Raw genomic sequence first — 21,184 nt, 5'->3', positions numbered from 1 at the left:
TTTTTTAACTACTCTACAGAAAACAAAAAAATGAACATTGGGCCGTTTTAAAAAAAATAGTGTCTACATTTGTCTTTACAAACTCACAATATGTATTTTTTTTTAGAATTTAGCATTCCTGTGAATCACTAACCTATGTACAACTAATATTTAGTTGTATACCCGCAGTTTTTTTGAACTCCTTTACATCTATGTTGCATAGAGTCAACCAACTTCTGGCACCTGTCCACTGTTATTCCAGCCCAGGATGCTTTGACTACACCTCACAATTTTTTGGAATTTGTTGGCTTTAACTCAGAAACGGCATTTTTGATGTCACCCCACAAGTGTTCTATCAGATTAAGGTCTGAGGATCGGGCTGGCCACTCCATAACCTCAATTTTGTTGGACTGGAACCAAGATTTTGCTCGTTTATTGGTGTGTTTAGGGTCATTATCTTGTTGAAACACCCATTTCAATGTTTTAAGGGCATATCCTCTTCAGCGTAAGGCAACGTGACCTCTTCAAGTATTTTAATATATGCAAACTGGTCTATGATCCCTGGTATGTGGTAAATGGGTCTGACAACATAGTAAGAGAAACATGCCCATATCATGATGCTTGCATCACCATGCTTCATTGTCTTCAGAATGTACTGTGGCTTGAATGCAGAGCTTGGGGGTCATCTGATGAACTGTCTGCGGCCCTTGGACCCAAAAAGAACAATTTTACTTTCATCAGTCCACAAAATGTTCCTCCATTTCTCTTAGGCCAGTTGATGTATTCTTTTGCAAATTGTATCCGCTTCAGTACATATCTTTGTTTTAAAAGTGGGACTCTGCGGGGACTTCTTGCTAAGACATTAGCTTCACACAGGCGTCTTCTAACTGTCACAGTATTCACAGGTAACTTGAGACTGTCCTTGATCATCCTGGAGCTGATCATTGGCTGAGCCTTTGCCTTTCTCGCTATTCTTCGCTCTATTTGAATGGTAGTCTTCCGTTTTCTTACACGTCTCTCTGGTTTTGCTTTCCATTTTAAAGCATTGGAGATCATTTTAGCTGAACAGCCTATCATTGTCTGCACTGCTTTATAGGTTTTACCCTCTCCAATCAAGTTTTTAATCAAAGTACGCTGGTCTTCTGAACAAGGTCTCGAACGACCCATATTTCTCAGGCTTTCAAGGAGAACTGCATGTACAACATGTGCTGGCTTCACCCTTAAATAAGGGCCACCTGAATCTTCACAGAATGATTGACCTCACCAATTGAACTCCACACTGCTATTATTTTGAACACACCCCCTTACAATTAATTATTCAAATACACAGAATCTAGCTGGTAAATTGTTTGACATGTGGTAATATAACTTATACCAAAAACAGGGATTAATCTGGTCATATTGGACTGCTATTATTTTGAACACTACTGTATAGCCTACTGTCAGATAGTGAAAAGGCCACACACTATGAAAGGCTATGGATTCTTTAGTGCATACAAGGACCAAACTTATTAAAGTTTTAAAGCTTTAATATAAAAAATACAGTGCTTACCCATCAAATAACCTGTTTCTTCTAACCACCCTTCTCCCTATAGTAAATGCCCAGCCTGGCCACAAAGGACCACCTGCACAAGCTTTGAACCTTGGGTTCACCAGGTGGAGGTGTCAGGAATGACACCTTTTGTAGTCTCCCCTTAATTCAGACATCCTGTAATAAGAGTAATTAGAGGTTATGCCGTTGCAGTAGTGTTCATCATGTGAATGGTAAACTTAACCTGATGTTATAATTTCCCTTACAGTATAGAATAGAAAAAACACCATTGTTGCCTACAGCAACCAATTGCAAAGCATCTAGCTGTTTCAGAGTAGATCAGGACCAGGCACATTTTGGGGTTATCATCATACATGGGCTACTAACAACTTTAAAACTATTTCTCTTTCCAATATTCAACATTTTTTGCCTCTTCACAATATATGGAGATTCATTTTTATTCAATTCTCACATTTTTTTTTCTTTAGTCAACAGTAGTGTTGAGCCACCCCCGTAGTGTTCGAGTTCGGTTCGGTTCGTCGAACACCCGTGTGTTCGCCGAACTGTTCGTCGAACACCTTCGAACACCGTTAAAACCAATGGCAGGCAAACAAAAACACATAGAAACACATAGAAAACACCTTCAAAGGTGTCCAAAAGCTGACAAACTGCTCAGAAGACACAACTAACACATGGAAAAGTGACAAGTACATATAGTCATGCGAAAAGAAAAGAGGTGGAGGAGTAAAAGGAGGGGGAGACACAGATATAGGCATGTCATGCCCTTCTAAAATCCAAAAAGTGAGAAGCCGAGACGGCCAGTCCGCTCCTGCCCGTGCCACCTCCGTGTTGCCGGGTTTGTGCCAGAGCCGCGGTGAACCCTGACGGCCAGCCCCCCTCTCCCAATACTGGTGCCTGTCCGCTGGTGGGTCGAGAGAGCCCCCCTGTGGTGGAGGCAGCTCTAAGCTTTTTAATTTAAATTGTCCCTCTAATTTGAATGAATACACTTTAAATCCATTTACAAGGATCTATTGGAGGGCAAGTCTCATGCCAGCAGCCGCGTAATTCCAGCTCCAGTAGCGTCCACTAAAGCTGCTGCAGTTAAAAAGCTTTTATAAGGATCGAGCTCGGCTGTCCACCGCAAGGCATCCTAGTGCCAGTCCCAGGCCCTATGCCTTGGGGTGCCTCCTGATGCTCTTCACTAAGTATCCCGTGGTCCCGAAGCATTTCCTTTGAAAAAATTAAGTGTCCAAACTACAGGTGGTGTAGCTTGCTTAACAGCCGGGATAATCCGCTGACTAGCAGACACTGCTACTAGGCACAAAGTATTTCCTGGGCTAGATGCAGTTAAAAATTTGTAAGTAGATACTCTCGTTGGATGCTGAGAAAGCATTCCATAGAGTCTCCTGGCACGCCATATATGATTCTCTTAAAAAGCTTGGGGTAGGGGTCTAGGGGACCCTTTTATAGCCAAAATCACGGCCCTGTATCACAATACGTCACCTAGGCTGAAGATAAATGGAACTGTAGCACCGAGGGCTCGGTTGCTACAGACGTATTGCACCTCACCCAGAGGTGTGATATCTCACTCTCAGATAAGGATGGAGTGTGGATCAGGACCCGACACCTGCATGCATTACACCACATTGCCGTGGGGCAGGGCGACCAATATGCCCCTGAGATGGGCACGACAGTACCTGTCCCTGGCTGGAGTGGGGGGAGGGAACACTGAGGAAGGGGAACCCTGCAGTGCAGGAGCAGGGAGGAAGCAGTTCCTGGGTGCATTGAGAAGGGAGTATAAAAGGTGGGCACCATCTTAGTTCAGTGCAGAGAAGTCTGAGCAGAAGTGGCAGGGAGCAGGGGCTCTGCATGAGCTCTGCTCCGGAGGCGGGCCTAGTAACAGAGGCCCAGGCCTGCAAGAGGGAGAAGGAAGGAAGAGGAGCGGAGAAGGCTCCAGGAACGAGGAATGAAGGGATCCCAGGGGTGCGGACGGGCGAGTCGCCACCGCACGCCCGAATCCACCTGCGTGGAGGGGTCAGGCCAAAGGGGGAGACCGGTCCCCAAACTAGTGGAGGCAGGAAACGACCCTCAGCTAGAAACCGGAGGCTCTGACATTTTATGTGGCGCAGCCCCTTGCTCCACCCGCTAGGAAGGCACCACATAGGGTCAGGGAAACTGGCGCCAAGTTTACCAAGAGGAGGCCCGAGGCAGCCGGACAGAAGTGTTGGTAAGAAAGGCCAGACAAAGGACACACAAAGGGGGTCCTGTGAAGCGCTCCAAAGTTATCTGGGAGTTGTCTGAGCCCCTCACCTGGTGAGCACAGTACGACGTGGGCAGCCGTTACCTGCAGACGTGGTCTGGATAATAAGAACTGTGAGTAAAGGCCCTGAACTGCATCACTGACTCCGTGTCGTTACTGCTGCTGCCCTGCACCATCACCCCCATCCTCCGCATACACTGCCCTGAGGCTATACTCCTCCCGTGGGGAGTTATGCTACGCTCTGCTGCACCCACAACACCAGCCTTAGCGGTCTGCCCTGTAGCGGCGGTTCACTCTGACCGCAATCCACGGGTGGCGTAGTCGGACATTTAAACATCAAAACCACATAAATAGTTCCGCCACTGGTTTGACCGCCCTGAGCCATGGAACCGGATCGCCGCCACGAAGACTACAACCACCAGCATCCACCAAAAAGGGTCCGGCTCCGGGTGTCCCAAGGCCCAGGGGGTGCGTCAGAACATTTTCATCACCTTTCACAATCACCAATGGGACAAGGCAGGGATGTCCTCTGTCCCCTCTCTTATACATCCTAGTGAGGGAGCACCTGCTCTCATCAATTCGCCATAACCCCAATATTAGGTGGATTGAGGTGGGAGGCACCGAGTACAAGTGCTCTCTATTTGCTGATGATGTCCTAGTATATATCACTCAATCACATATATCCATCCCTGCTGTTATGGCTGAAATAGATCACTTTGTTACATGGTAAAATTTTAAAATCAATGCAGCGAAGTCTGAGGCCCTCGATGTCTCCCTCCCTAAATCCATATAGGATTCCATCCAGTCCAACTTTCCCTTTGCCTGGCCCTCACAGGGTATCAAATACTTAGGAATTCCTATTCATAGAGACCTCTCCCATCTATGTTATCTTAATTTTGGGCCCTTTATTGAACAATTCCATACAGACCACGGTTGGCAAGTTAGAACTGTAAGATTCACTACGTGAACCACTGGTGTTTTGTGGAAAAGCACATGTACACCGCGTTCCAAATTATTATGCAAAAAGTGTTTAGGAGTGATAAGGGAAGAATTTGTTTGTTTGTCAGTTAAACTCATTGATGGTGATGTGTGTCAGGGCTCTTTATATCACTGTAAGCAATTGCAGACACCTGTGCTAATTAGTTTGGCAGGTGTGTCCAATGAAAGGCAAGACTACTTAAGAAGGCTCTCTCACATTATTAAGCAGCCTACATTTTCTGCCAAAATGGGAAAGAAAAAGGATGTGTCGGCTGCTGAGAAGCAACAAATTGTGGAGTGTTTAGGTCAAGGCATGACTACAATCAACATTGTGTGATGATCAGGATGAAGTGTCTTGGCAATCAAGAAGTATGTAGCTGATTCACAGTACACACGTGTGCGTGCTGATAAGGGCAAATTGAGGACTCTTTCCTACAGGCAATTACGTCAGGTTGAAAGAGCAGCGGCAAAAAAGCCTGGTCATAGCAGCAGACAAGTTTTTGAAGCTGCTTGTGCCTCCAACGTCCCCCGAACAACAAGATGCAGGGTCCTTCAGAGGTTTGCAGCTGTGCATACGCCATCCTGTCGACCTCCTCTATCCACTTCACACAAGCAGAAACGGCTCCAGTGGGCCAAACATTACATGAAGACTGATTTCAAAACTGTTTTGTTCACGGATGAGTGCCGTGCAGCGCTCGATGGTCCAGATGAATGGAGTGGAGGATGGCTGGTTGATGGACACCCCACGCAAACACGGCTACAGCGCCAACAAGGAGGAGGTGGAGTAATGTTTTGGGCTGGAATCATGGGGAGAGAGATTGTCGGCCCCTTTAGGATCCCTGAAGGCGCTAAAGATGAACTCCATAATGTATGTGGATTTTCTCAAACAGCACTTCCTGCCATGGTTCAAGAAGAAGAACCGTGTATTTCACAGCAAGATCATTTTTCTGCATGATAATGCACCATCTCATGCTGCACATAAAACATCTGCATCTCTGGCTGATATGGGCATAAAAGGGGACAAACTTATGGTGTGACCCCCATGCTCCCCTGACCTCTACCCCATTCAGAACCTTTGGAGCATCATTAAAAGGAGTGTCTATGATGGCGGGAGGCAGTTCACATCTAAGCAACAGCTCTGGGAGGGTATTCTGTCCTCATACAAAACAATTGAAGCAGAAACCATCCAAAACCTGACAAATTCAATGGACGAGAGAGTTCAGAAGCTCCTTTCGAACAAGGGGTCCTATGTGAAAATGTAACATCACCTAGAATAAAGTTTTGAGTTGAAAACTGTTTGATTTCAGTTTCTAACAACCTGCTAATGCTTATAATTTCAAAAATGACCATTTTTGTTGGTCTTTATTAAAATGAAAAGGTTGATCGAAAAGTTTGGGGGATCTAAGAGTGTGGCAACCCAGTAGTCATGATTACTTCGAATTCTGACAATATGAGGGTCATGCTGCAGGTAGTGCAGCAAGAAGGCACTTATGTGTCTTGCGCATCTCGGAGCCCCAAAATTATTTTCCGGGCTAGATGCAGCTAAAAATTATTTTTAATTTTAAATCTGGTGAAGCTTATTATAGATGGCCTAATAGGATCAGTGCTGCACACTGCTACAAAGCCCAAATTATTTTCCAGTCAAGATACAGATAAACATGATTAGTAATTTGAAAGCTTAAAACGGTTGGTAGGGTGATTTTAACCAATCATCAAGCTTTTACTCTCCCCAGGATGACACAGGGGTAGAAAAGTCGTTTCGGATCCATGATTTGTTCATCTTTATGAACGTGAGTCTGTCTACATTATCAGTGGAGAGCCGCGTGCGCTTATCTGTCAGCACACCACCAGCAGCGCTGAACACACGTTCAGACAGAACGCTGGCTGCGGGGCATGACAAGATCTCCAAGGCGTAAGTGGCTAGCTCCGGCCATTTATCCAGATTGGAAGCCCAAAAAGAGCAAGGGTCCAGTGACACAGTCGTGGCTTCAATGTTTACTTGGAGATACTCCTGTACCATCGTCTCTAGGCGTTGACTATGTGTCAGACTTCTTGTCTCCTGTGGCCTTGCAAAGGATGGGCTAAAAAAGTGGTGAAATGATTCCGCAAAATTGATGTTACCAGCAGATACTGTGGTTCTGTTACGGTTTGAGTGCTGAACACTTGACGGTCCCACGGTTGGCAAGTTGGAACTGTGAGATTCACTACGTGCACCACTGGTATTTTGTGGAAAAGCACATGTAAGATTCTGCAACAGTCTCTGCTGATACTCCTGCATGCGTGCATCCCTTTCTATGGCAGGAATAATTTCTGCAAATTTACTTTTGTACCGGGGATCTAACAGTGTGGCAACCCAGTAGTCAGGATTATTTCTAATTCTCACAATTCGAGGGTCATGTTGCAGGTAGTGCAGCAAGAAGGCACTCATGTGTGTTGCGCATCCAGGAGCACCAAGTCCCTGTTGTGTTGGTGGCGAGGTAACAATCATGCTTCCTTCCTCTGTCCTCTCCCCCCAACCTCGCACAACAGAAATGTGATCAAGGTCTCCCTCATCTGATGAGTCTTCCATCAGTTCATCCTCCACTTCTTCCTGGGCTCCTGCACCTTCCTCACTAGTTTGGCTGCTACCATGCGCCCTGGTAAAATCATCTCCCCCACCCTCACATGCCTGCCGCCCTGGTGCTGCCGACCGTCTGGACCTTGCAGATGTTAGCCCTTCCGCATACAACTCCTCCTCCTCTACTTCCTCCACCTCCTCTTGTGCCACCACCTGACTCCGAATTCTGTTTAACATGTGCTCCAGCATGTAAATCACCGGAATAGTCATGCTGATAATGGCATCGTCAGCACTAAACATCTTCGTCGCCATTTCAAACCTGTGCAGAAGGGTGCATAGGTCCCTGATCTGAGACCACTCCTCCAGCGTGATTTGCCCCACCTCTGAATCTCGTTGGCCCAGGCTATACGTCAGAACGTATTGCACCAGGGCTTGTCGGTGCTGCCACAGTCGCTGCAACATGTGCAGAGTTGAATTCCACCGGGTAGGCACATCACATTTTAGCCGGTGAAGTGGCAGGCCCAACGACTTCTGTAGAGATGTAAGTCGCTGAGCTGCGGGATGCGAACGGCGGAAGTGAGCACACAGCGACCGTGCCCTCTGCAGAAGGCCATCTAGTCTGGGATAGTGGGCTAAAAATTGCTGGACAACCAGGTTCAACACGTGAGCCATACAAGGCACGTGTGTGACATTGCCCCGGCGAAGGGCCGCACCCAGGTTTGCAGCATTGTCGCACACGGCCTTCCCTGGTTTCAGGTCCAGTGGAGACAACCATTCATGAAATTGGTTCTCCAGAGCTGACCACAACTCCTCAGCTGTGTGACTCACATTTCCCAGACATTTCAATGTAAAAACCGCCTGATGACGTTGAGCCCTACTGCCAGCATAGTAAGGAGGTGTGCAGGATCCCTTCTGCGCAGTTAGAAAGCTTGTGGCATGACCAGACAGGCTTTGGGTGCAGGTGGAAGACCGAGAGGAGGTTGAGGAGGCAGAAGCAGTGGAGGAAAAATGACATAAAGAGGATTGACGCACAACTCGTGGGGACGGCAAGACTTGGACAGCAGCCCCTTGTCCTGCTGTCACCATAGCTACCCAGTGCCCAGTCAGCGACATGTAACGCCCCTGTCCATGCCTACTCGTCCAAGTGTCTGTGGTGAAATGCACCCTGTCACACACAGAGTTTCTCAAAGAAGCGGTGATGTTGTGTGCGACATGCTGGTGGAGCGCAGGCACACCTTTCTTTGAGAAGTAGTGCCGACTGGGCATCTGGTACTGGGGCACTGCGACGGACATAAGGTCTCGAAAATCCTCTGTGTCCACCAGGCGGAAAGGCAGCATTTCTGTAGCCAAGAGCTTGCAGATGGTGAAATTCAACCTCTTAGCTTTCTCATGGCTAGGAGGAAATGGTCTTTTACTTGTCCACATCTGAGGGACCGAGGGCTGGCTATTGTGCTTAGACGGGGTTGATAAGGGTGTCCCCGGCAAACTGCCGGTCTGTGAGGAAGATGCAGGCGGACATGTTAGGTTGCCTTGATCCAAAGGTGGTGCTATCGATGTCGGACAGCGCTCAAGACCAGCTGGTGTTACCACCTCCAAAGAAAATGATGACCTGCCAATCACGCTGGCTGTTGCGGGTAAAGAGGTGGCAGGTCTGCGCCCCAAAACAGGTGTGACTGCTGTCCCCCCAGTCACAGAGGATGAAGAGGCCGCGGATGCACAAGATATGGCAGACGGTGGTTGGCCCGGCCGGCTAGACCGCATTGTAGCACACTGAGCTTCCCACTGCAACTTATGCTTCATGTCCATGTGCCGGTTCATGCATGAAGTACTCAAACTATGTATTTTTTGGCCTCTACTTAGCTTTTGCTGACAAATGTTACAGATAACACGAGTTGGGTCATCTTTATCGATCTGAAAAAATGCCCAGGCTATGCAAGGCTTAGCACCCATGCGACCTGAAGAGCCACCACGACTTGTGGTGAGAGGCAGAGTTGTGTTTGAGGATGCAGTTGTTGACGTGCTTCCAGTACTACGTCTCTGTCCAGGAAGGCGCAACCTGACCTCGTCGTCACTAGCATCTTCCTCCACCTCCTCTGCTGACCTCATCTCTTGGCTGACTGTGGGTTGACAGTAAGTGGGATCTCCGACCTCATCATCATCACCCTGTGCGTTATCACACCCGTCGTCCTCAGAGCCAACCTGTTCCTGCCCTGACAAACAACTAAAGTTGTCGCTCCAATCAGGTATTTGAGTCTTATCATCGTCTTCCTCATTGTCTCCACCAATAGGTGTTACAGTTTGGGAATGAGGGTCTACATTATGGTCAGAACCTTCTGCGTCTGGTCCTGGATCCGACTCAAAGATTCTGGGCATCAGTGCAGATCATTTCCTCGTCTGGATTCACAGAAGCGCTGGAGTCGACCTCTGATTCCCAGGCTATAGTATGAGTAAACAGCTCTGCAGACTCAACCATCTGTTCTACCTCATACTCAGACGGGCAGCTGGAGATTTGGGAGCTGTGAGGAAGCAAGTGCGATTTGGGTGACACCTTTGAGGACTGGAGTATTTGTGATGTTGAAGTTGATGTGGAGGAGAGCCCACTTAAAGGAGCACTTGATATCCGTTGAAGCACCTGCTGTTTTTGTGCCTCATCTGGAATTTGTAGCGATTGGCGTGGCCGTAAGAAAGGGATCTTATCACATTGTCCGCTAAAAGAAGTAGACATTTTAGTTTGGCTGGAAGATGGTCTTTCTTCTGCACCTACCCCACGGACACAACCTTTTTTCCCCTTCCCAACACGCCTATTCCCCTTTCCACCAGCAGCAGGCCTTTTTCCACTCATTTTGGTGGTTAACTAATTCACAACTCTAGAGTTGTTTGCACAAAAAAACAATGGATGGTAACCGAGCAGAGCTGAGTGGCCAAACTGTGGTATTAGGCCAAAACTATTGGCTGGGTTAGATGCAGAAAAAAATTATTTTTAATTTGCAACCTGATGGAGGTCAGTATAGATAGACTAATAGACCAAGTCCCACACACCGCTAGAAGCCCAAATATTTTTTCAGAGCTAGATGCAGAAAATTTTTTTATTCAATTTGCAACCTGATGGAGGTCCGTATAGATGGACTAATAGACCAAGTCCCACACACTGCTAGAAGCCCAAATATTTTTTCAGAGCTAGATGCAGAAAAAAATTATTTTTAATTTGCAACCTGATGGAGGTCAGTATAGATGGACTAATAGACCAAGTCCCACACACCGCTAGAAGCCCAAATATTTTTTCAGAGCTAGATGCAGAAAAAAAATATTTTTAATTTGCAACCTGATGGAGGTCAGTATAGATGGACTAATAGACCAAGTCCCACACACCGCTAGAAGCCCAAATATTTTTTCAGAGCTAGATGCAGAAAAAAATTATATTCAATTTGCAACCTGCTGGAGGTCAGTATAGAAGGACTAATAGAACAAGTCCCACACACTGCTAGAAGCCCAAATATTTTTTCAGAGCTAAATGAAGAAAAAAATTATTTTTAATTTGCAACCTGATGGAGGTCAGTATAGATAGACTAATAGACCAAGTCCCACACACTGCTAGAAGCCCAAATATTTTTTCAGAGCTAGATGCAGAAAAAAATTATTTTTAATTTGCAACCTGATGGAGGTCAGTATAGATGGACTAATAGACCAAGTCCCACACACTGCTAGAAGCCCAAATATTTTTTCAGAGCTAGATGCAGAAAAAAATTATTTTTAATTTGCAACCTGATGGAGGTCAGTATAGATGGACTAATAGACCAAGTCCCACACACCGCTAGAAGCCCAAATATTTTTTCAGAGCTAGATGCAGAAAAAAATTATATTCAATTTGCAACCTGCTGGACGTCAGTATAGAAGGACTAATAGAACAAGTCCCACACACTGCTAGAAGCCCAAATATTTTTTCAGAGCTAAATGAAGAAAAAAATTATTTTTAATTTGCAACCTGATGGAGGTCAGTATAGATGGACTAATAGACCAAGTCCCACACACTGCTAGAAGCCAAAATATTTTTTCAGAGCTAGATGCAGAAAAAAAATATTTTTAATTTGCAACCTGATGGAGGTCAGTATAGATGGACTAATAGACCAAGTCCCACACACCGCTAGAAGCCCAAATATTTTTTCAGAGCTAGATGCAGAAAATTTTTTTATTCAATTTGCAACCTGATGGAGGTCAGAATAGATGGACTAATAGACCAAGTCCCACACACTGCTAGAAGCCCAAATATTTTTTCAGAGCTAGATGCAGAAAAAAATTATTTTTAATTTGCAACCTGATGGAGGTCAGTATAGATGGACTAATAGAACAAGTCCCACACGCTGCTAGAAGCCCAAATATTTTTTCAGAGATAAATGAAGAAAAAAATTATTTTTAATTTGCAACCTGATGGAGGTCAGTATAGATGGACTAATAGACCAAGTCCCACACACTGCTAGAAGCCCAAATATTTTTTCAGAGCTAGATGCAGAAAAAAATTATTTTTAATTTGCAACCTGATGGAGGTCAGTATAGATGGACTAATAGACCAAGTCCCACACACCGCTAGAAGCCCAAATATTTTTTCAGAGCTAGATGCAGAAAAAAATTATATTCAATTTGCAACCTGATGGAGGTCAGTATAGAAGGACTAATAGAACAAGTCCCACACACTTCTAGAAGCCCAAATATTTTTTCAGAGCTAAATGAAGAAAAAAATTATTTTTAATTTGCAACCTGATGGAGGTCAGTATAGATGGACTAATAGACCAAGTCCCACACACTGCTAGAAGCCCAAATATTTTTTCAGAGCTAGATGCAGAAAAAAATTATATTCAGTTTGCAACCTGATGGAGGTCAGTATAGATGGACTAATAGAATGATGCTATGCCCAAAAGATTTTACTTCACTAGGTGCAGTAAAAAAATTGGTATTCTATACACAGGTGGTATATCTTGCAACACAGATAGGCTACTCCACTGACTAACACACTCTGCAATAGGCCAAAAAGGATTAGCTTTGCTAGATTCAGCCAAATGCTGTGAAAAAAACTTGCACAGCACTGGCACAGACCTGCCTGGCAAAAACTGATAGGAACTGATGTAACCTAGTCCTGAAAAGGACTCCAATTACAATTAGTCTTTACTCCCACAATCTATCTATTTAAGAGCACAGACCTGCCTGATAAAAGTCGTAGGAAATGCTGTAACCTAGTCCTTAAAAGGACTGCAATCACAACTATTCCCTACTCCCAAGCTATCTGTATATTTGTGCGAAAATTGGCTTGAAATTAACAAGGTATAGCGCACACAGCAACAGCGGTGCCGTCTAACACGCAGCTGCAGCAGTGAGAAAATGGTGGCGACGGGGAAAATGGCTTGGTCTTATAGGGCAAGGACATGTGACATACACTGCCAATCACACATGCCCTTGCTTGTGTGAAAAAAAGCACTTCGCTCCGTGTGTGCGCTGCTGATAGGCTGACAGATTGCACCTCCCCACTGCAAATGCGGGAAAGAGAAAAAAAAATGGAGATCTTCATTGTTCCTGCAGAGATCCATCCCCTGCCCCTCCCCCCGCCCCGCTGTACACTCAAACTGCGTATTAACATTAATTTTCATCATTACTGAGAAAAAATCCAGTTATGATTTTGGTGCACGAACAGTTATCGAACATAACCTCGAACAGCCGAATTTTTCTCAAATTGTTCGTGTTCGCCGACCGGCTCGAACACCGCCCAAAACAGCTCGAATTTGAGATTGGCGAACAGTTCGAGTAGAACAACGCTCATCTCTAGTCAACAGGTTTGAAAATAAAAAAAAAAAGTGTTTTTTTTCCACAAACTGTGCCCAAATAATGTCTTAAAATATCTTGGTGGTTGTGGGAGCATTTTAACATAGGAATACATTCTTTTAGTTGCTAATTTCCCCTGTAACTGGGGCTGGTATATTAGCCCTTGTTAAAAGCTGTATATTTGCAATCAGGAAGGCAGATGTAATCAAGCATTTCTGCCAGCTCTTGCAGCTGCACAACCATGTGCAAGCAGCTTATTATGCATTGACTTTTTAGAATGTTTAATCTCCCTGATTCACCAAAGCGATTATCCCAGAATTCTGGCATATATGGCTTTATAAGTTCACAAGTTTTTTGCAAAACACTGAGTTCGGCTGTATGGTTGTGATACGGTAGTGAGACACCATAGCTTGTCTAATGCATAAGGAGTTGTGGCACACATCACGGCAGAAATCATACTCCAGCCTCTGACTGGAGTAAGATTTGTGGTGAGGTGCATGCCACTTGTCCAATTCAGATGGAACCCTTGGCGGAGTCATAGACATACTGCATTAAACATGTTGTGAACTGGGCGTCACTACTTTGCTCAGAATCACCAGAATATTTCATACATTTTAAACGCTCAGAGCAGAAAGTGACAAATAAGTAGAATCGGTGTTGTAATAGCCAAATATAAAACTTTCGCTTTGTATTGTCTGACATAGGAATGTGTATACAAATTGTAATTCATTTTAAGCCACAACCATTAAAGAAATATACTTACTACTATTGTCCAGGGAACTTTGTGGATTCTGGTGTGTGCTCCTGTAGCATGTATAATGAAAAGAAACACAGTCAGGACCCAGTAAAATACAGCTACAAACATCACCCAGCCAAAGGCAGGAAAATGGAAATATTCAGAGCCTGCTATTAGAGCCCAGACCAATAATCCAAACACCTAAAAGGAGAAGTAGAAAGTAAAATTGATCAGATAATTGTCTTGATTTAGATTTAAATCCTAAATTCTATAAAATGTTAAAGTGATACAAAATCTTTAACAATGATAGAACTGCAACCATCTCACAGAGATGCCTAGACCAACCACGGAAGTTAACACCTAAACAGGAGCATCTTCTGATGAGAAGGGTTGAAGAAAATTGGCATGCACGTTCACTGCAGTTAGCTAAAGAAGTAGAAAGGAAACAGAGCAATGGTCCAAAGTCAAAAGTTAATCCATCCCAATGAATAATAAACCAAGAAAAAATGTACAGGATATAAGTAATCGCAATAAAAATGTAAATCACTTATTAAATGCCATAAAAAAACAGACCCTGTAACAAATGCTAAGATACACAGAAAAAAAATAAAGACAATGTCAAAAAGACATAGTGATAAACCACAGGGTAAATATAAGTAGCAGAGGTCTGTGGACCAAAAGGATCAGCCTGATAAGGTATAAATTCCTTAAGCAGTTGCAAAACGCGCGTCAGGTAGATGGTGTATGAGACACTGCGTTTACACTCACTTTGGCACTTATAGAATCTTTAACTTATCAGAGTGATATTTATGTAGAAAGCCAAACTGGGATGAGCCATTTCGGGAACACAATACCTACAATTTGCCAAAGTCCATGCTGAAAAAGATGAAGACTACTGAGACTATGTATCTTGGTCTCATCACTCCAGAGTATATGTTTTTGGAACAGATTGATTCCAAAATATAAGGAATCACAATGGTAAGAAGTTAAAAAAAAATGCATGGTGCCTACAGTGAAACATGTTGATGGCAGTGTTCTGTGGGGCTGCATGAGTGCTGCTGGTGTCAGAGAGCTACATTTCTTTGATGGTATCATGAATTCACAGATGTACTACTCTACATTAAATCATGCTACCCAGTTTCTTTCCCCACACCATCTGTTTTATTACATTCTCTTACACATCAGGCCGATTCAGCTGACTTTCATGTAATGTGTTTGGGTGCCTTTAAAAGTGAACAGTTAATTTTTTTGTTTCATAGATCAATTGTAGATGAGAAAATAAGAAACTTTGTAATATGTCTTATTAGAGAAATCTGCTTCTTTCATTCTCAAAATTCTCAATTCACAGGTAAACTCTTCAGTGAATACAGATTCTCCTATTATGGAGATAGAAGATGACTGTTAGTGCTCAAAGTTTTATGGATAACTGACACTGTCATTTCAGGAGAACTTGCAGCAGAATATGTCTGCCTTTAGCTCCTCCCTCCTCCCCAGGAGATTACATTGGCACTTTTTAAAATTCTATGAAGAGGGAAGGAGTAGGAGGGAGGAGCTGGAGGCAGACACAGACCTACTTCATGTTCTCCTGAAATGTCAATTACAGTTCTCCATAGAACTTTATGAACACTAACTGTCATCCCCTCTCTTAGTAATGAAAAAAATGTGTCTTCACTGAATACAGATTTTAATCATGAAATAAGAGCTAAAGATCAGTCTGGGAGTAACATATATTACAAAATTGCAGATTTTCATGTGTACTACTACTCTTCGAATGGGTTTTCCAGGATTAGAAAAAAACATGACTGCTTTCCCTCGACCTCCTTACCATGGGTTGTGCATGTTATTGCAGATCAGCTCCATTCACTTCAAATGGGGATTATATGTAATACCAGAAAAAACACATGATCAGGGGTGGTGCCATTTCTGAAAGAAAGTGACATTTTTTTCTAATCCTGGATAACCCCTTTAATATTTGGATGTGTCAAAATGTGTCAATATAACGACAATGTGAGAACTGAAGAAGTGCTGGGTTTTAAATTAGGAAAGACAATCCCAGGCTATGTACACGGTGTGTTTATTAAAGGGGTATTTCTATCTCCAAGATCCTATCCTATCCCAATATGTAGTAGGTGTAATAATAATAATATTAGCAAATACCTTCAATTAGAAATGTAGTATATATTTTTTTGATTCGCTATGTCTCTTTCCTCATGTGCAGGCATTGCAGGACCTTAGGTATCCATGATTACGACCAATAGCAACTAGCTCACTTTATCAGTGTACATAACCATGGATACCTAAGGTCCTGCAATGCCTGGACACGAGGAAAGACACATCAAATCAAAAAACTATACTACATTTCTAACTGGAGGTATTTACTAATTTTATTATTATACCCACTACATATTGGGATAGGATCTTCGAGATGGGAATACCCCTTTAAGTGCATGTTCAGAACTAGTGTAAGAACAGATCCCTATAGACCGAAAAGATGCCAAATGCCGTATTTTGTCATCTTCTAGGCATTATGTTCCCTCTAGATATGGAAGTGCAGAGAGGATTTTAACCCCTTCACCCCCGAGCCTGTTTTCACATTCATGACTGGGCCAAATTTTACAATTTTGACCACTGTCACTTTGAGGTAATTACTCTGGAACGCTTCAACGGATCCCACTGATTCAGAGACTGTTTTTTCGTGACATATTGTACTTCATGATAGTGGTAACATTTATTTGATATGACTGGCGTTTATTTGTGAAAGAAATTGGAAATTTGGCGAAAATGTTGAAAATTTCGCAATTTTCAACCATTGAATTTTCTTACCCTTAAATCTATTTTGTGTGACAGGAATGTGACACACAAAATAGATAATACATTCCTACTTTACATCAGAACAATTTTGGAACCAAATTTTTTTTTTTTGTTAGGGAGCTATAAGGGTTAAAAGTTGACCAGCTATTTCTCATTTTTCCAACAAAACTTGCAAAACCATTTGTTTTTTTTTAGGGACCACATCGCATTTGAAGTGACTTTCAGGGGTCTATATGACAGAATACCCAAAAGTGACTCCATTCTAAAAACTTTAGACCCAATTTTTTTTTTTGCAAGGGTACAAGGAAAAAAATGGACCACAAAATTTGTCGTGTTTGGAGAGCCCCTGATGTGCCTAAACAGTGGAACCCCCCCCCCCCCCACAAGTGACCCCATTTTGGAAACTAATCAGATGTGTGGTGAGTACCTTGAACCCCCAAGTACTTCACATAAATGTATAACGTAGGGCAGTGAAAATAATAAAAAAAGAAAATCACATTTTTCCCCACAAAAATGTTTTTTCAGACCCAATTTTTTTTTTTTTTCAAAGGGATAACAGGAGAAAATGGGCCCCAAAATTTGCTGTGCAATTTCTCTTGAGCACACAGATACTCCATATGTGGGAGAAAACTACTTTTGATGCACAGTGCAAAAGTATATATACTGCAAATGTCGGGAAGGGGTTAAGGCATCTTAAGAAAACATTGTAGGGTATTTCTCTAGATGCTGTTGGTTTATTGACAGACGCCTTTTATGCAGTCACTGTATATAGATGGTTATGTTATACATTTGTTATCCTTCAGCTTCAGTACTTTCTTTTCACTATATAATACAAAGAATGTCACTTTTTGCCCATGGCGGTGATCATCATTTAAATATTCAATGTCGCAGACATGCAAGCACGACTATATTAGGTTCAACTTCACAAGAATCTAATTAAATCAAGAGTCTGCATTTAAACTACATTTCTTCCCAATGAATGGATACAATGGCCCAGAAGATAAATAAGAAGCTACCTGGGAATCTGAAAAAAGAATAATGACACCCAGGCACACTTTTCATTACAATGTTATCTTAATCCAATATCCATCCATAAATTAGACCCATCCTACAAGCAATTCTGCTGGAGACTGCAAAGAAAGCACATTCATTTATTCCTGGCACCACGTATTCTAATTTATTTCTCAGCTTCTAAATAAGACGATTCTTCTTGATCCAGGTATGGCATTATGCTTTCTAAACATTCACAATCTTCTATACAAATGGCAAATACTCACTAGTCACACAGCTTGAGATCCTTCCAGGAGAACACGCGCATAGATAAACCACAACACGGAATAAGTATTGGGTACATTTTCTTCCCCTTTTATTCAATTTCTAAGCCCTCAACATCTAGGATTCAAAATCCATTTGGAACACCACAAGTACCGGATAATTTAATATATCTGTATGGTCAGTTCTAAAAATCTAGTCATTTAGTGTTATTGCAACTCACGGCTCAAAACTAACTGGTCAACATATACTATTGTTGATATTACAGGTATAAGTTATTCATATCCATATCTATTCATCTTGGAAAAATCGAGTAAAATATTTTATACATGTATACACACACTATGTGCACAATTATTAGGACATTTGTATTTTGAGGATTCATTTTATTATTGAACAACTACAGTGGTGTCGGTCAATCCAAAACGGTAATAAACCTGAACATTTAAAAAAGTAACATAAAAAGTGAGGATTTGTCTTTCTTAGGAGAATGTGTGCATAATTATTGGCCAACTATTAACGTGTAGAATTATTATGTAACTAAGTGAAAAACGCAAATTATCCCCATGTCAATTGCTTACTTTCATCTGTTAAAGCGAGACTAATAACTAAACTCCTCGAAATGTCCACAAATACAATTTTGACATTTCACAAAAATTATCAGTGACCTGTCAGTTTCTCAATCTGTTGACGTTCAACTTTTTTGGTCAACACCAGCTACATTTTCCAAAACGCTTTAGAGGGGTTCCCGTTTTCCTTCATCATAAAACTCCCATTTAAGAAGGGCCCACAAGTTCTGAATAGGGTGAGGAAAGGGACATGTCATTATTCTTTCATCTTCAAGGCCATTATTGTCTAGCCAAGCAGTGGAGACGTCAATGTATACAATGGAGCATTGTTCTTCATAAAAATCATGGTTTTCTTGAAAGATGCAGACCTGTACCACTGCTTGAAGAAAGTTCTAAAAACTGGCAGTAGGTTTGGCAGCTGATTTGGAGTCCATCTTCAACCTGAAAAAGATCCGACTAGCTCATCAATAATACCAGCCCTTAGCAGTACCCCACCTCAACTGTACTGACTTCTGAGTTGAAGTGGAGGTTGGTGTCAGTTACTGATCCAGCCACGCGCCCATCCATCTGGCCTGTCAAGAGTCACTCATTTCATCCTTAAAAATAAAGCCTTTGAAAAATCTGTCCAGATATTTATTGGCCCAGTTTTGAGGTCTAATCTCCGTGTCTTGTTCAGTGGTGGTTGGGTTTCAGCCCTTCTTACCTTGGCGTTGCCTCTGAGCACTGAATACCCTGTATTTATGGGATATGACAGCACTGGAGGATAACTGGTTCTTGGTCACTTCACCCTTGAATCTTTTCTAATCTTTGTCAGATAATGCAAGTCTTTTTTTCAACAAGTTTTTTTGTGATCCTGTTGACTATTTGGAACAAAACTTTGGATGGTTCTACGATCACGCCAGTGGCAGCAGACCACGCCACTGCTATGGGGCCCGTGAACCAAGGTGCCCCAAGCAGCGGGGGGACAAGTTGTATAGGTGAGTATTGGTGGATAGTGGTGGGGGGAGGGAGGTTGCGGCGGAGCACATCACGTGTGCCTGCTGTCAAAGGGACATGAATATTCCCTCTTCTCCACTCCCATGGGCGTGGAGACGAGGGAATATTCATTCTCTTTAGTAGTGGGCACAGAGGAGTGCTGAGTCGCAGCTCCTGCTGACATTGCCTACTACTAAAGAGAATGCATATTCACGCTTCTCCACGCCTATAGTCCTGGCGTGGAGAGGAATGAATATGCCGGCAGCAGCTCACCTCGGGAACTGAGAATGCGCTTTGCTCAGATGCCGACATGAGCTGCAGCAGACAGGATGCAGCGCTGGAGGAGAGGTGAGGAAGGAAGATGAGTATTAGTGTTTATTTTTTTTGTGTGTGCAGTGATTGGGGGATGAGGGGGCCACACATACCAGGATTTGGGGATTGAGGAGGCCACACATACCAGGATTGGGGGATTGAGGAGGCCACACATACCAGGATTGGGGGATTGAGGAGGCCACACATACCAGGATTGGGGGATTGAGGAGGCCACACATACCAGGATTGGGGGATTGAGGAGGCCACACATACCAGGATTGGGGGATTGAGGAGGCCACACATACCAGCATTGGGGGATTGAGGAGGCCACACATACCAGCATTGGGGGATTGAGGAGGCCACACATACCAGCATTGGGGGATTGAGGAGGCCACACATACCAGGATTGGGGGATTGAGGAGGCCACACATACCAGGATTGGGGGATGAGGGGTGCCATAAGTACCAGGATTGGGAAATTTACTATTAGTTGCTGCATTTCGCACCCTAGGCTTACACTCGAGTCAATACGATTTTCCATTTTTTAGTAGTAAAATTAGGGGCCTCGGCTTATACTCAGGTCGGCTTATTTAAAATATACGGTATTTTAAAAATCAGTGAGTAAGTGGTGCCTATAATACTGCAGGACTGTGGGGTGCATTATACTACATGGGGGCTGCATTTTACCCTATTGGGTGTGTAATATACTGTATGGAGGACCATGGGAAGTTCATTATACTATATGGAGGATTATGGGGGGCGCATTATACTATATGGAGGATTATGGGGGCGCATTATACTATATGGAGGATTATCCGTGGCGCATTATACTAAATGGAAGGCTATGTGGGGCCATTATAATATTTTGAGGGCTATGTGGGGGCCATTATACTGTTTGGAGGGCTAGTACAGGCCATTATACTGTATGTAAGCCCATTATAGTGTATGGAGGGCTTTGTGGGGGTCACAGTTGGGGGATCATACGGTGTTGGTGTCACCATACTTTGCCTTGGGAGTTGAAGTGGGGTACTGTAGGGTCATTATACTGTGCATGTGGAGGCTAATGTGGAGGAATGCACCATGGGGGTATCATACTGTGTTTGGGGGGCACTTTTGTTGGCTTCATACTTTATGGGGAAATGAAAGAGGGATCTAGGACTTTAGCAGGAGGAAAATTACTATGTAAAGGCTGGAAAGTTGTGAGATCTGCTCTTCTGTGACACAGACAAATATTTATTTATTTGGGAGGGGGGGCCCATTAGAGCTTCTGCTATGGGGTCCCATGATTTCTATGTACACCCCTGGATCACGCCCCAATATCTAAGCAATTTAAAGAGTTCTGTATCTCTGTGTAAGACTTAACTGAAACTGAAAAGTCCAAAGCTAAGTCTTTTACA

General features: G+C 43.4%; 1 protein-coding gene across 1 annotated transcript in view; it reads right to left on the bottom strand.

Annotated features, from left to right (window-relative positions):
• The window catches only part of CMTM8 (CKLF like MARVEL transmembrane domain containing 8), a 102,349-nt gene that overhangs the window by 21,310 nt on the left and 59,855 nt on the right, over positions 1-21,184 (bottom strand). Inside the window, exon 2 of the mRNA XM_073676581.1 lies at positions 13,877-14,050. Coding sequence (XP_073532682.1) covers positions 13,877-14,050 — 174 coding nt within the window. The remainder of the gene's footprint in view (positions 1-13,876; positions 14,051-21,184) is intronic.

This window comes from Phyllobates terribilis, unplaced genomic scaffold (assembly GCF_046119375.1).
Source record: "Phyllobates terribilis strain yellow unplaced genomic scaffold, ASM4611937v1 Scaffold_4__5_contigs__length_816908805, whole genome shotgun sequence".
NCBI classification, from domain to species: domain Eukaryota; kingdom Metazoa; phylum Chordata; class Amphibia; order Anura; family Dendrobatidae; genus Phyllobates; species Phyllobates terribilis.
Note: the sequence above shows the minus strand (reverse complement) of the source record. Positions and strands in the feature narration are given on the sequence as shown.